The sequence below is a fragment of the Hippoglossus hippoglossus genome, chromosome 21, assembly GCF_009819705.1.
Source record: "Hippoglossus hippoglossus isolate fHipHip1 chromosome 21, fHipHip1.pri, whole genome shotgun sequence".
Lineage (NCBI taxonomy): Eukaryota > Metazoa > Chordata > Actinopteri > Pleuronectiformes > Pleuronectidae > Hippoglossus > Hippoglossus hippoglossus.
Genome location: NC_047171.1, coordinates 20,282,660 through 20,297,495, shown reverse-complemented (window position 1 = coordinate 20,297,495; position 14,836 = coordinate 20,282,660). Strand labels below are relative to the sequence as shown.

General features: G+C 39.7%; 1 protein-coding gene across 1 annotated transcript in view; it reads right to left on the bottom strand.

Moving 5' to 3' along the window:
• Positions 1-14,836, bottom strand: part of pdia5 (protein disulfide isomerase family A, member 5) — a 52,118-nt gene that overhangs the window by 28,100 nt on the left and 9,182 nt on the right. The window contains exons 2-8 of the mRNA XM_034574298.1: positions 14,167-14,293; positions 11,067-11,154; positions 5,858-5,941; positions 5,659-5,704; positions 4,475-4,567; positions 2,512-2,572; positions 1,660-1,727 (exon numbers count right to left, since the gene is read on the bottom strand). Coding sequence (XP_034430189.1) covers positions 1,660-1,727; positions 2,512-2,572; positions 4,475-4,567; positions 5,659-5,704; positions 5,858-5,941; positions 11,067-11,154; positions 14,167-14,293 — 567 coding nt within the window. The remainder of the gene's footprint in view (positions 1-1,659; positions 1,728-2,511; positions 2,573-4,474; positions 4,568-5,658; positions 5,705-5,857; positions 5,942-11,066; positions 11,155-14,166; positions 14,294-14,836) is intronic.

The window sequence follows — 14,836 nt, the reverse complement described above, 5'->3', positions numbered from 1 at the left end:
AGTAAGAGTCGGCCTCAGATACAGTTACAGCTGGCGGCGCTGACAGACTTAACAATGAAAAATCCAATACCTGCACCACAGCTTGTGGGGGAATAAATGATGACTACATGGAGATATTCTTCTAAGACGACATTGCTTTGATATAAATCTAACAACTACAACTTTGCAGGTTTCCTTTAAAAGAATATTGTACAACACCCTGTTCATGACAAAAATACCTCAAAGCATGTCCATGATTCATAACAAGCTCTCTGTGCCGTCTCCACCTATTTAAAATAGACAGTGTACTTCAACAATATCCCTGTTGTGTAATATATGTCCAAGTTAAAGACAATACAGAATAAACCACAAAAAATAAAAACACAAATGATCGAATCAAAGCAACCCACAATATTAAGTTGTGAGAACGGTTTCATCCTGGCAAGACACAAAACCTGCAGAAATCATCTTTACACCTTCCTCAATCCATAAAAGTGAGGCGAGAAATGTGCTCACAAGTTTACAGCTTGGCTGACCACCAACTCAGTATTCCAACCTTTCACGGCTCAGCTGCACTGTTAATCTCTGCAGTAACAGTCATACGCCCTAAACTTATCTCTCACACACACACACACACACACACACACACACACACACACACACACACACACACACACACACACACACACACACACACACACACACACACACACACACACACACACACACACACACACACACACACACACACACACACACACACACACACACCTTGTATTCCAGCCATCATAACCATTGTCTTATAGTCAAAACAAACATGCAGACGTCTTCTGGTACTTGAGGAGAAATGTTTATGAGCACAAAAGATTTGTTTCACGAGATGATCACACAGGCCTTTGGATGCTTTTGTGTAGTGCTGTTAACATCTATTTCAACAGCTGGGAACTGAGCATGACCTCACACACCAATCAGGTTTGCTTGCTATTGTAATACTGCCTGTCTGCAAACTAACAACACAGGCCGTTAGGGAACCCATGAGACCAGGCAGCGGAAGAAAATGTGATGAAAACAAGAAAAGTTCGAGAGTAGACACAAAGTCTGGGCAGACTAAACTGACATTTAATCTATATGTAGGTTGTAAACTGCAGCTGGAAGAATCTTAGCCCTTAATTGTGGCTGCAGGTGCCAGGTGAAAAACCAAACTCATTTAATATGGACACTGATTATAGATCTTTTCAATACTATAAAGCACCAAATTCATTAAAGCCAGATTGCTGGGGAAGATTGGTGGACTTTTGAAAGAACTACTGCAATAGCTCTGGTATGTCGATGCAAACCAAAACACAGATTAAGTATAAATATCTGGTCCAGCAGAAAGAGGATCAGGGCTTCTGCATTGCCTTAAAAGTCCACCTGAGTTATTATTATCCTGCTGAATCAAAAAATATGGCGCACGAGTTGCTGGGGTGTTTGACTTGTGAGACGTTTTGGAGGAAATACAAGCAAGGATAGCTTTCATTTAGGATCAGGCTGTCAGACTCTTGCAGGTTGCCAAATAACCATCCAGGCATTAAATGCTGACACGTCTCATCTAATCTGCTTCACGTCTACGAAAGATAAAGAAGTTATCACAATGTGACGGTTGACCATGGGTCAAAGAGGAAGATTCATTAGACTTACATATTTTCCTTTTGTTTCTGTGGCTGCTTGCTGGAAGATGGGCTGCATTCTCTTACATACGCCACACCCTGCAACCAAAAAATACAAGACAGTGCTAACAGATGTTATTACAAAGAGCCTAGTGATAACAAACACTTGCGTCAATACGGCTGTTAAAGGATGTCCCATCATCCGCTATTGAAAATGTTTTTTGTCAATCATCTGAACTGAGAACAACACACAGAAAAGCTCATGTAATGTTTTTACTACTGAGCAAGAATAAGAGACAAGACAATTAACCCTCGTTCTTTAAGTGTTGTTGAAACAGTCAGTCGGCTGGCACTTGGCAGTTATTGATCAGTTAATTGTTTAACTGTAAATTGTTTAAGCCGGTGAAAAATGTTTCCAGTTTAACAGTTGTGAGGATTAGCTGTTTATTATTCTGCTTTAAATAATTGTGAATGGAATGTTGATCGAACAAAACAAGCGATTCAAACATGTTGAACTCTGAGGTTTGGTTACAGATGATGTGCTATTGCAACAATTTCCTGGAAAAGAGAACGATAAATCAGTAATCAAAATAGTCATTGTCTGAAGTCCTATCCCTGATGATAAACGCTGTGCAGTAAATTCAAAGACCAGAGTGTTGCCAGGTACGATGAATGTAACCTCATCACAATATTGTGTAGAATTACCAGATATAACCCAGTTTATTGATCTTATTCACATGCTGTACACTCTCTTCAAATGAGGCATCTTATTGCATATTTTTTCGACAATAATATCTGCTGTCAGTTTCCCCAGCTGCACTGTCTACTCATCACAACACTCATGTCAGTCTATCAGCTACTGTGATAATAACAAAAGACTCACAGGGAGCGTAGAACATCATGAGGATCGGCCTCTCCTCCTTCTTCAGCAGCTTCCTGAAGTCCTTAAAAAGAGAAAGAGAGAATGAGGAAGAACATGAAAGAGATATTTTATTATTTATGAACAAAATATATTTGCACTTCATTAAATGAACGAAAGAAACATTGCAACTCTTGACTAAAGCCCAGTGACAAAGATGACTACAAAGAGCTTGATTCCTCAGACAGCTCGCTGCAGGGCAGTGTCTTAGTTTTATACAGAGCTTTAAAATAACTGAGTGCACCTCCATCTTTTATTTTATTTAATGAAAAGAAAAATACAAACAAATGCATAAACATAAAATATACAGATAACAAAAAAAATCCCTGAGGAAAAAACCCACAGACACAACCCATGCAGCCCATCACCTGGATCCAGGCCCCTAATTGTAATAGAATATCACAGTGAAAGGTTTGAGGTTTACTGAGAGTGGATACCAAACCTCTACCACTGATTCCTTCGCTACATGGACTTGAGCCATGTCCGGATACGTCAGAACCACAGCAAGAAAAGAGAGGGAGTTGGGAGGCTTACGATGTGTGGCAACAGATAATTAATTAAAATGAGGCCCTCATTTGATGAGTTAAGTGTAATGGGCTTGATTTCAAACGCCTTTGAGAGGTTAGAGGCCACCGTCTTTCAGAATCCGAACACTGCTGCACACACACAGAACATACGAAAGTAACTGCAAATTGCTGTCATGGGAGAAAGAATACATTAGGGTCAGCAGCACCCCTCCCTCTTTGCTTCAATTGTTTCTCAACTGTTAAGTAGACTTTATTAGACAGGAAAAAAATTCTCATGACAGCCGGTAGCCCCCATACCAGATTCTACTCCTCATCATCACCTTCATGAGCTCAGCTACTTCCTAAAAAACCCACCTTCAGCAGAATCGTTTGTTGACACGTTCAACAAGCCTCCAGGCACGAGTGGATGGGCAGGTAAAAACAGTCAGGAGTGCTGCTCATTAAACTAAAGGGCCTTCAAAATGCAGTCCATCTATCATTTATGAGTGTCTTAGCTTGTCAGGCTGTAGGTGAATGTGTTGGGGGAGGTTTGAAACAAGCGCCATGATTTGACCCTGCTGCATGAGAGCTGTCTTAAGATGTACTTTGGGTGTTAGTACAGACTTCATTAACTATACTCTGTGCGGCCCTTTGATGATAAAGCCCGGTTATGTTGCTTTTTTTTTTGCAGGGTTTTGTGTTGCCGGTGTGGACAGGTTGCTGTGTCAGCCTCGCTGATTCAACCCTCAACAGGACAGATGAGGAGAGGTGGATCCTGCATCGCATTAACTGCTATCTCGCTGTGTTGTCTTCTAAATTACAGAGATGGTGAAGCTGGGCATACACTGTACGACTTTAGAAATGTTGTTTGTTGCGACTTCTGGGCGCATACTGAAAGGACTAATCATCTGGCCACGATTGGACTGCTACAGACTGTATGTCGCTGTTAGCTCCTCTGGACCTGTCTTTATTGTCAAAGAAGAAGCCGAAGAAGAAGATCGTTTGCTAACAGTGACAACAAGGGAGAAACGTGCTGCTTTGTGTGTGCCATTCTGTGTACCAAAACATCAATGACACACAAAAAAAGAGGTGCTGGCAAACATGGACTAGCTTACACACATATCTCTAGCTACACTCTGATTACTGTATTGCAAGAACCCCTTTCTCTCCCCTTTTAGTTTTTCATTTTCATTGTGTTTTGCCATTTCCAGCAGAAAAAGTGAGAAAAAAAAGGGGCAGAGTTTGCGGAATAGATTCGTCAGAAATTCGTCCGACCATGCAAACGTTGGTCAGGAGCCTCCAACTCTAAAGTAAGATAGGATTCTCTGATATCAAGTGTAAAACAAGTTCAAATTGCACATTTTTCAACATTGCGCATGATTTTTTTCAAAGCCCAAAAGGTTGCTTTGGTCTGTACTTACTTTCTCCGTCTCTATGTGGACGATATCTTTTGCCTCAGGGTTCTCCTCCCACAGTGGGGGCCCTGATGGGTCTTTCAGGAACGAAACCATGGACTGAAAAACAGAAAGAAAAACAACAGAGAATCTTATCAAAGGCAACTCTTATGTTAATTATTCTGGGAAAAATGATGATGGCAGGTGATGATTTACACGTTTGTTGAAGGAGTCACTCAGTGCCAGATGGAAGCTCATCTATACCAATGTGTTTGCTCACCCAAGATGTGTGAGAGCTAATTCAGGACCTGCAAGTGTCTGTTAATGGGCTGGGTAAATATATTGAACCATATGTCTGCAGAGGCTGGAGATATTTCATTATGGCAGCACTAAAACAATGACACTGTGCACACAGCTGAAATATTTAATGATTAGGCCGTTATTGTTGAGATAACTCTGAAATGGTTTGAACTGAGACTTTGGGTGTTTTATTGTTTTAGAGGCCTTTCTAACTGTCAGAAAATAAATAGGGTTGAACACAGTAGAAAAATTGAAAAGAGCAACAGCTGTCAAATGTCCTTATGATGAGTTTCTCTAAAACAAGTAAAGTCCAACAGAAAAAAGACACTTGTACATATCTTATCAATCTGTTTATCATATTTAAGTCACAAATCGATTTAGAAATTTTAAATCACAAGACTACAATTCTGTAGCTATTTTAAGTAAGAATAACTGTCTGAGTAAGTAGCTTTATAATAACATGTCTGTTGAGTAATTTATCTCAGCACACAAGTCTGTATCTGTACTTTTTGTGCTACATCAAAGACATCAGCGGCAGCCATTGTGGTTGTTAATGAAAAAGCATTTTGCAGCGATCATGTCTGATGCCCCTCTGTCAGGCATTGCATCAATTCCCCCTCATTTGAGAGAGATGAGATGTGATTGGTCTTTGGTTTCCAGCTGCAAATCAACTTTTCAGGTTTGTAACCCATTTGCTTTTGTTTGAATTGTTCTGAACAGTTACAAACTAGGTTCACAAACCCACACAGAATCTGTTCCATGTTGGTGGAGAAGGAGAGAACCTAAAGGTCAAGCAGCCACAACGCTGTATCAGACTCTGTGAAGACAATCCCAAAACAGAAAGAACCACTGTGGTGCACCTGAGCTGAAGACGCATGCAGAGAGACTGCAGGGTTAAGTTGAGCACTGACCTTGAAGGTTGCGGGCCTGTTGTACTCAATGTGAAACGTCCCGTCTCTGCAAGACAAACCAGGCACAGTGCTCACAACACCAGGAGTAAATAACAGTGAATAGCATGGCTCTTAAGCTGCGAACATTGTATTACTTTCCAAAAAGCAGTGGAGTGTCTGGAAATGTGTCTGACAGCCAGCTGAGTTTCTGGCTACTCACTTGTAATGTAGCAGCTCCGCTCCTGCACGTTTGGAGCTTGGGTCCACCTTCACTTTCTTACAGAGCTTACGACCCTCTGAATCTCTAAAAAAGATTAAAAACAGAGATACATCAAAGATTACAAAGGGAACTGTTAAAATCTAGTACAAATCTTAACCAAATACATACTTAATTATCCATTATTACTTAATGAATTATTGAAATTGGTAGCAAATGAAACATTGTGTATTTTGTCCTTTTTCCAAAGTCCTGCCTTATTTACATATTTAAACTCTCCAGGTTGATGGTGTATATATCTGCCTAAAGCAAATTTTCTGTCTGGGCAAAATTTTGTTCTCATCATTACATAATAAACATAATTACATAATTTCCACTCTGTTCAATAACTAGTTATTAAATTCCTTGTATTGCTACCTCTATTCATATATTCAGTGCTTGTATTATGTACTTAATCATGTTTAAAAACATGCTTTGCCAACAGGGTATATTTTGGTCACAATGAATTTAAAAAGGAAAACGTATGCTGCATGAAGACAAAAGTGCATTCCCTCAGATCAGTCGAATCACGTGTACCGTGTTGTATAAATATAAACAGGGCTCCCGGCTCCATTTATTAGTTGCTCCGGTATGCATACACAAACACAAACATATGCAATGGGAATACAATGTTGATTACAACCTAAACCGACAGGGTGTTAGCACACAAAAGCCCTCTGTTGGATAGGGGCTCATTTCTGTAATTGAAAGAGGGCTGTAGTTGGAAAGGAAATAAATATGCATCCAGCCACCTACACATATTTCACACTCGATACAATGAGGCTTTATCAGCAGCATGAAGCACTGTTCCTCTTCTGTTGTACAGAAGCACAGTAAATATGTATTTATTGGAGTAAGATTATGGAGAGAGAGAGCCTTACACTAACAAATTCAAAGAGGTGGAATTCAATTATGGCCCCACAGAGAACAGAATATTTGTCCAGTGTGGTTTTGCATTATGTGAGGGAAGGTAAATCTGTGAGCCAACGTATGGACGGCGATGGCTGTGTGCTTAATGCCATAAACTGCTGACTCATGAAGGCAGATGGCACCGGTCAGGGCACACCAGGAGCAGATGTGACCTCGACACTTATTGGGACATGATGTGCAGTCATCCAATTCAAAACCGGGCTGCTGCTCCCAATCCCTGAAACACGGCCACAAGTAACACAGTGCACTCACATACAGAGGATCTCAAAACTATCATGTCTAGGGAAATCTAGTAAACATTAGATAAAGTGCTTTGTTTTAGGATATTCTATCCAAATGATTTTTGTTGTTAGATGTCATGGCAACTTTGCATGTGTTCTGTAATTTGACCAAAAAATCCAAGCCTGAAGAAAATCAAAACCAAATACACAATATGGAGAAAACAATATCGTGAGAAACTCCCATCCTTCCGTTTGCAAATTTTTCTTCAAATGTTAAACCACCTACTTGAATTTTCATGGGTCACTTGACAAAAAATAGCATTCACTTTTTACATCTCTTTAAAGTAATTAACCATGAAATGTACCAAACATTTTCTGGTTCCAGCTTCTCAAATGTGAGTTTTTGCTGCCTTTCTGAGTTTGTAAATGGAAGATCTGCTGGTATTTTAAAACCAACCAATCCCACAGACAACATCTATGATTGGGAAAATCTGTCGGGATATGATTCTTCATACAAGATTGATTAATCAAAAGTTAAAATAACCAGAAGTTGACACCTGAACAAACAGTAGTGATGCCCTGATGGTCATTTTCTGTTATTGATCCAGTTCTGCCAATACTCAAAAATAGCATTTGTAAATATACAGCTATTCTTTACCGATATAAACTGGATCAGAGCTTTTATGTGATAGTCTCGGTGGAAGTATGTGCTCTCTAGTTGGTTCATTTTTCAACACTTTATTTACTTTTATATGAAACTACTTCACAGACAGCTGCAAACTTATTGGCACTGTGCTTGTGAAACAAAGACATGTTCATGTTCAAATGTCTCTGACTAGATATATTGAACTACAATGGATGTTCTAATATAATGTTAATAACTGACCTGAGATGTGCAGTGCTGAGATCAAATATCACCAGGTAATGTTAAATGGAATGTTTGGAATGAATACATGGGCCACATGCTCGGGTACGGGCAAATAGTTCACCCTCTTAGTCATTTGATCATACGTGCAGAGTATTTCTGACTCAGATGAAAAAGACTGCCACCCATTATGTTTCTGAAGTTCTGAGATTGTGAATAGACCAATGACAAAGCAGCGCTTTTCAGTCACATAACAAATGGAAGTTAGGCTTAGTCACTCACTAATGTTCAGTCCAGAAAGAACAAAAGCCATAAAAGGCCAGTCTACCGGATGAACACAACTGCTGAGAACTCGTCTGTAGGGCAACCGTCAGTTGATGAGTCAGTGCCGAAGCGCAAAAGCCCCAATGTTTGAGTAAGCATGGCTGGTGTAGTACGAAGGTACCGTATGAGTGGAGGCGGAGCAGGACGAGGAGGCTGATAAGAAACTACAAGGTGTTGAGAACAGATGAGGAGAAGAAAAGCAACAGTAGAGTAGATGCCAAGAAAAACTTTTGTGATTACAAATTGTTATGAGACAAGACTTGTTTGTCAGAATGAGAAACTTGCAGAATTTCTCTTTGAGGTCACAGGACTTTACAACTTCAGTTTGTAGCAATTAAAGTCAGATGCTGCTCGATTTACTGAATGAACCGTCTCTTGTTCTATTCATCATGACTTGTTGATCATGATGTGGTTGAGTTAAATTATAATTTTATCAGCTCTCTGGTCTTTGATGGCTTTAGTCATTATAGCAATCAGAACTGAAAACAGTGTAAAAGAAGTCTGACTGAGCAAAAAACGCAGGCAGACCATCAGGCTTGATACAGATCTCCATGTTAGTGAAAGTTCTTTGGAGAAGAAATTATCGGTAAACAGTAAAATCATAACAAACTGACGTACATTTGGTGCGCAACCAAAATGCAAAGAGGATGAACCTCTGCATCCCATTAAAATATTTCACTTCAAAACACAAATCTTCATACGTGCTATGATTGTTTATGATTTGTTCTACAATTCCCACTAAACCAGACCAGACTATGTTACTTAGCATGTTCTATGTCTGTTTTAAATTGTCAGGGGAATGTAAGCAAGGCAGCACAGCCCTTTCCTGTATGAGATCATCCATCCCTCTGGTGGATCCCAGTTGGCCAACACTGAGGTCTCTGTCATCTGTTCAAAGTGTGTCATTCTGGCCTCGGTGTCCCTCTTCCTTGGCAGGGCAGACCATTCTCACGCTGTGATGTGCGCTCCACTTTCTCTCCCTCTGTCCACCATGAGCTCTCGGCTGGGTCTTCCATTTGGAACTGACTATTTGAGATGGTGGAGAAATATGCCAAACAGCACAATGCTGTGCGCTATAGAGCCTGGCACCGGACCCATGTGTCCTGCGGTGATGAACCCGTCTCGCTCTAGCTCCCCTGGTAGGAATCTGGCCTGGTATAAATCTCTGCTTAACAGTAACACACACTCGCCAGCATGCTGAGGTTGTTGAGGAAGGAAGATGGAAATTATACCATATTCTCCCAGACAAAAAACAGCCACTGAGTCAAATAATAAACAGTAGAAAAGGACACATATCTTTGAAGACAAATGTGGACACTAACACTTCTGACAAGTTCTGAGTGTAGTTCCTTTTCTTTCTGTCCTCACAGTCGTCTCTCCCGGATAAGCTTGAGAAAGATTGTGAAAGCTGCAACGAGCTCTTGGTGTCAGAGGGGAGTTACTGCCTTCCTCACAGTTTTCTGTTTTATGATATATTCTTTCCTCTCTGGTAGGGACTACAGTTCATGCAGTTGAAGGGTTGACAGGTATGAGAAAAAAATGAAATAAAGTAAGTGGAACTAAACACCAGGAAGGGGAGGAATAACAACAAGCCAAAATCCGATCACGGGGAGCAAATGAAGCTGAGCTTAGAGAAAACAGTGCTTGTCGGTATCTTGGAAGAATCTAATGTTTGCTTAATGTAAGCACATTTGCAGTGTGGGCTGAAGATAGATCTGCTCCACAGAGACACATGACAGATGTATTATAGGGAAAAGAGGACATGGAGTACACGATTTAAAAAGACATGAAATCTTCAAACTGCTCGTTTCATCTGAGCAACAACTTGAAACCCATAATATTCAGGCAAACCTGCTTCAGCTAGGTATATATATATATATATATATAACAGATAATCAAGTAGGGCTGAAGCTAGTCAAGATTTCAATCACTAATACACTGAGCAATAGTTCAAGTTCAAGGTGACATCTTCGAATGTCTAGTTTTATCAATTTTCACATTAAACAACAAAACCAAACAAATGTCCTAGTTTAGACGCTGTAACTCGAGATTGACATTTCGGCTTGAAAAAGTTACAACTCTTTCTATCATCATGTCAATTACCGATAGCATCAATGGCTGGTGAGATCTTTTTTTAAACACTTTATGAATTCTTGTGACGAAAAATCTCAAGTGGAATATTTTTTCTGATGTTGAATGAAGAAAGATTTTGGTTGAAAAACCCATTTAGATTTCTCGAAGCAAAGTGTCCAAAGAAAAGAAAAGCATGACTGGTGCCAAATCTGTAAATGAACTGGCACAGCCCTGGCACTGACTACTAGATTAAGTCACTAGTTATTTGAGCTTTATAATCCAATGATACTTACTTATGGAAGGAAAACAACCAAATTTAAAACAAATATACTAATACAAACAAAAAAGTGAAACATCATTTATGCAAACTACAGGAAAAACTCTGCAATGAGCAAGCACCTAAGTTATCATTTATTTACCATTTAGAATAAAACAAACTAACCCTGGGGGAACAGAAATGTATTTAAATGTGTAACACATTAGTCCCAAAGCGTCAATGGCTCCAATAATGAGTGTCCTCCTGTCAAATTGCCACTGTACAATAGAAACGGTGGAACAAGGCCATTTACAGCCTGCTGGAAAAGACTTCAGTTTTGGAGATGGATGGCAGCAGAGACATTCTCGGTCTTTATAACGACTGTCAGAATATTCCTTGGACAAAAGAGTCCGTAATCTTGAAAAAGGCCGGGAGTCAATGGGTATGATGGAGCGAGAAGAGTTTTATTTCTTTTATTTAAAAAAAAATTATCTCTTTACTTACCCACAGTTGACCCAGGCAATGGTCCCTTGGCCTTTTACAGTCTGGGCCACATCTGACAGCAGTTTCAGGTGGGAGTCTCCTGATGTAGCTGCAGACACAGAGAATAAACCGTGATCAGACCTGTTACCAGAACTCTTCAATAGCTCAGGACAGCCCACAGCCTGGAGACACAGAGGACACTGTCATGTCAAACACAGAGATGTGGATTTGAGTTTCAGTGGAGCTCAGTGTCTTACTAAAGCTCCGAGTGATGAAGAAAGAGATCACTGCGTGTGGGTTAGAGGGGGTGATGGAAGAGCGTTTTCTAATACCTTTCACTGGATGGGTTCAGAGAGGGGGGTTAAGTTACATCAGCTTTCAACATCTCACAATAGTGTGACTAAGCAGGAGATGGGAGGATTAAATTCTCTGCCACTGCTGAAGCACACCAACTTTCCAGCTAAAGGGTGAAGCACAGACGGTACATTTTGGCGAACTATAGCTCGAATCTCCTGCCTGCTGCTTGGTACCATATTGTGAAGCATGAGGAACATCGAGCTCAGTCAAGGACGACGTGGAAAGTTCGAGACCACTGGGGATTTGCACTATTTACCTTGTCGGAGAGGAAATTTGGCTGAGCTAAGCAGTTTGCTTTCTGCGTTAGGAAAGAAGAGAAAGTGGTGTGTGATAAACTATATCGGCTACAACAACAACTCACAGTAATATTACTGGCTCTGATCAGATAGAGCAAGCAAAGTAGATTCCTTCGAGTAAAGTAAACACAGTGTAATATTATAGTCCTTGTGTAATACAATGAATCATTTTTATTCCCCCCCTATGAAACCAAATGTGTTTTATGAACTGCATGAAGAGACCTCTCGATGCTCCAGGCTATGGCTATATTTAGATTGGGGGCAGTGCCATGTCTCCCAAGGGTCCTGCTGTGCACCGGGTTAGAAAAAAAGCATTTGACAATTAAGTGTCACTTTATCACCATGCATCGAGCAGGAGGTGAGCAGGTACTAGCTGGTAGGTTTTCTAATAGGGCTTTTTCAAGGTTTGATGGGAAATATCACAAGGAAACTCAACAAGGACGTGACTGAAAGGGTCAGAGGCGGTTGATGGGTGAGGAACAGGGCAAAGTAGGGCTGGGCAATATGTCTAAAAACATGTCTTTTTTTTTTTTTTTGTACTTTAAGTTTTACGTCATTCATGTGTAAGAAACGTCATCAACGTGCCAACTCGCTCGGGATGAGCTCAATCGGACATTATCCAGAGTTTTTACTAGGGGGCTGGCAGGAGACACTCCAGAGAATGTCCATAGCAACTGACTCGCACATTTGCGTTCTCACAATCCGGATGATTTCAGGAAATTATCCAGAGTTCAGTGCATGTCTGAAAGCAGCTCAAGATAAAAAACGTCATATCATTCAATAGTTTAACATTACAATAAATGTCACATTATTATTTCTTTTAAAATGTTAAGACTGGTTCTTCCCCGGAGTGGAGGGTTTTAACTCGTCTTTCTTGACAGAGAATGACAAACACTTGTTCAAATCTTAACATTTTACAAAGCTGAGGTAACAATGCATAAGAAATATATTGATATATTGAACTTTTGTCACTTTTCTACTGATGAAATTTACATTGGGATAATTGTTTTTATGGTCGCCCAGGCCAGGGGCAAGTCTCAGAGAATGAACGACATGCGGCTGGAAGCGGTCTGATATTTGGTTGGAGGATGTTAAACCAGCGTGGCAGAGGGAGCTGCATCTTTGGTGTCTTCAAAGAAGGAATGGCTGCAGCCAGTGATCAATCAGAGTTACTGCTCAGTACATAGAAGCCTTCTCCAGTGACCAACGGCTGACTGATATGGACAATGAATGATGAAACAAATAAATACGTTGCTGTGGGGTTCTGGGAGTCAACTGCTGCATATTAAAAGGTTAGCAGGATCATTTTAAATGGGAAAATACAATTTTGTAATATCAAGCAGATCCTTCAACAAGCCTGCTGAGTACATTTGGAGAAAGATGCAAATGGAATAAAAAAAAAAATCAACTGGGGTACATTAGCGGGTTCCCTAATGGTCGGAAGAAAACACGATTTTTATAACTGTTTGAACCATAAAGTGTTTTAGTTTCCATTTAGCAGCTAATCTCTAATTTTACATTTTATTATAAATATTTCTCAGTTCATTACTGAGACAGACTACTGTGATCATCACTATAAAGCAGCCCACAGGCTACAAAGCATTATTGCCAAATGTATTTTAAAGCTAATGTGGTTGGATGTTTTTTAATTAATTATATCAGATTTGGGCAAAGAGCCACTGTTCCACTCTTATTTCTGAGCAATCAAAAGAATTCTAATTAATTCCGTGTTTTAATTATTCATAATGACTCACTCTGCAACATTTGAAGGAAATGGCATTTAAATGGCATCTTACATCTTTAAATTGATAGTTTCTCTAAATGAGGATTGTGGAGCAACACATTATGTCAAAAGGTTTCAGTCGTCATTATTATGTTTATCAACTCCTCTTGTCATAAATTATTTATTTTCTTAGATGGTGGGATGCAACTGTGTGTGTCTTTTCAAACACAGCTGTAGTGGTGACTGCTGCTATGAGTCAATCTGATTTCCACTCGTCCTTTTCCTGATTATATTTGCCTGTAGTTAAGCACTTGTACATGATGCCAGCACCTTGTTCTATTGTAAATTAAGATTTGACGATAAAATTACTTATTCAAATATAGATGATTGGGGTACTTTTCTAATCATTTTCCTAATTACCACAGTCTGACAAGCATATCGTCTCTGAAACACTTCTGTCATTCGATAAAACACCACATACTATTCAGCCTTTCACAATGACCTCAGAGTTTTTGAGATAAGCAAGCATTTTTCATGATGCATTACTATAATTGTCTGACAGGACTGCGGTCCCTGTCTCCTCCCTTGACACAAACAATGGATTCTTCACAATAATCTTTTTTTGCCATATGTAGTGGCATCACATAATATATCCAACAGAATTGTTCTGTTACAAATATCATCCACTTTAACCAGGAGTATATTGTGATTGAATGTACAGACTGAATAAATCCCCAAGACTTACCTGTCTTTGTGTAAAGCACCAGAACGTTGGTTCTCGTCCTGAGGAGCTTCTTGAAGTCTTTGTGGTCGCTGACCTTCTCTATGAGAGGAGACACCTTCACCGCCTCCAGCACGGGCAGCAGCCACACCTGGGGAAATAAACACAGGCCGCCATGAAATTTACTATTAATTCAGGCTCTTCAAAGGCCGGCCTGCTTCTATTTACTATAGCACGGCCGATAAGGGTGTTTTTGCGATGCAGATATGAATATTAGGGAGTTAAACAAGAAATGAGGCTCAATATTTTACAGTAAAACCATAAACTTTACTATAAATAAAAATAAAACGAATACAACCACATATATACAACTTGAATTAAGAAAATACACATGTTTTATGTAATTTTCTGGATTGCTTATAATATATCAGCAAACAAACACCAATCTGTGAAAAGCTAACAGATTTTCTTTTTCATGGGCCATATAAACAATGAAAACAATTTTACAGGACTTACATAGAAAAATTAACCTCTCTGACCCTTAAGTATTAAAAATTACATCACACATAAATTCATTATAGATACAAAAAAGGAAAAATGGAAATATAACATCCAAAATAGAAAGGCTAACTTGCCAAATAGAACAAGAGAATGGGTATGTGTCTTCGTATTACCCAAATCACAGAGTAATACT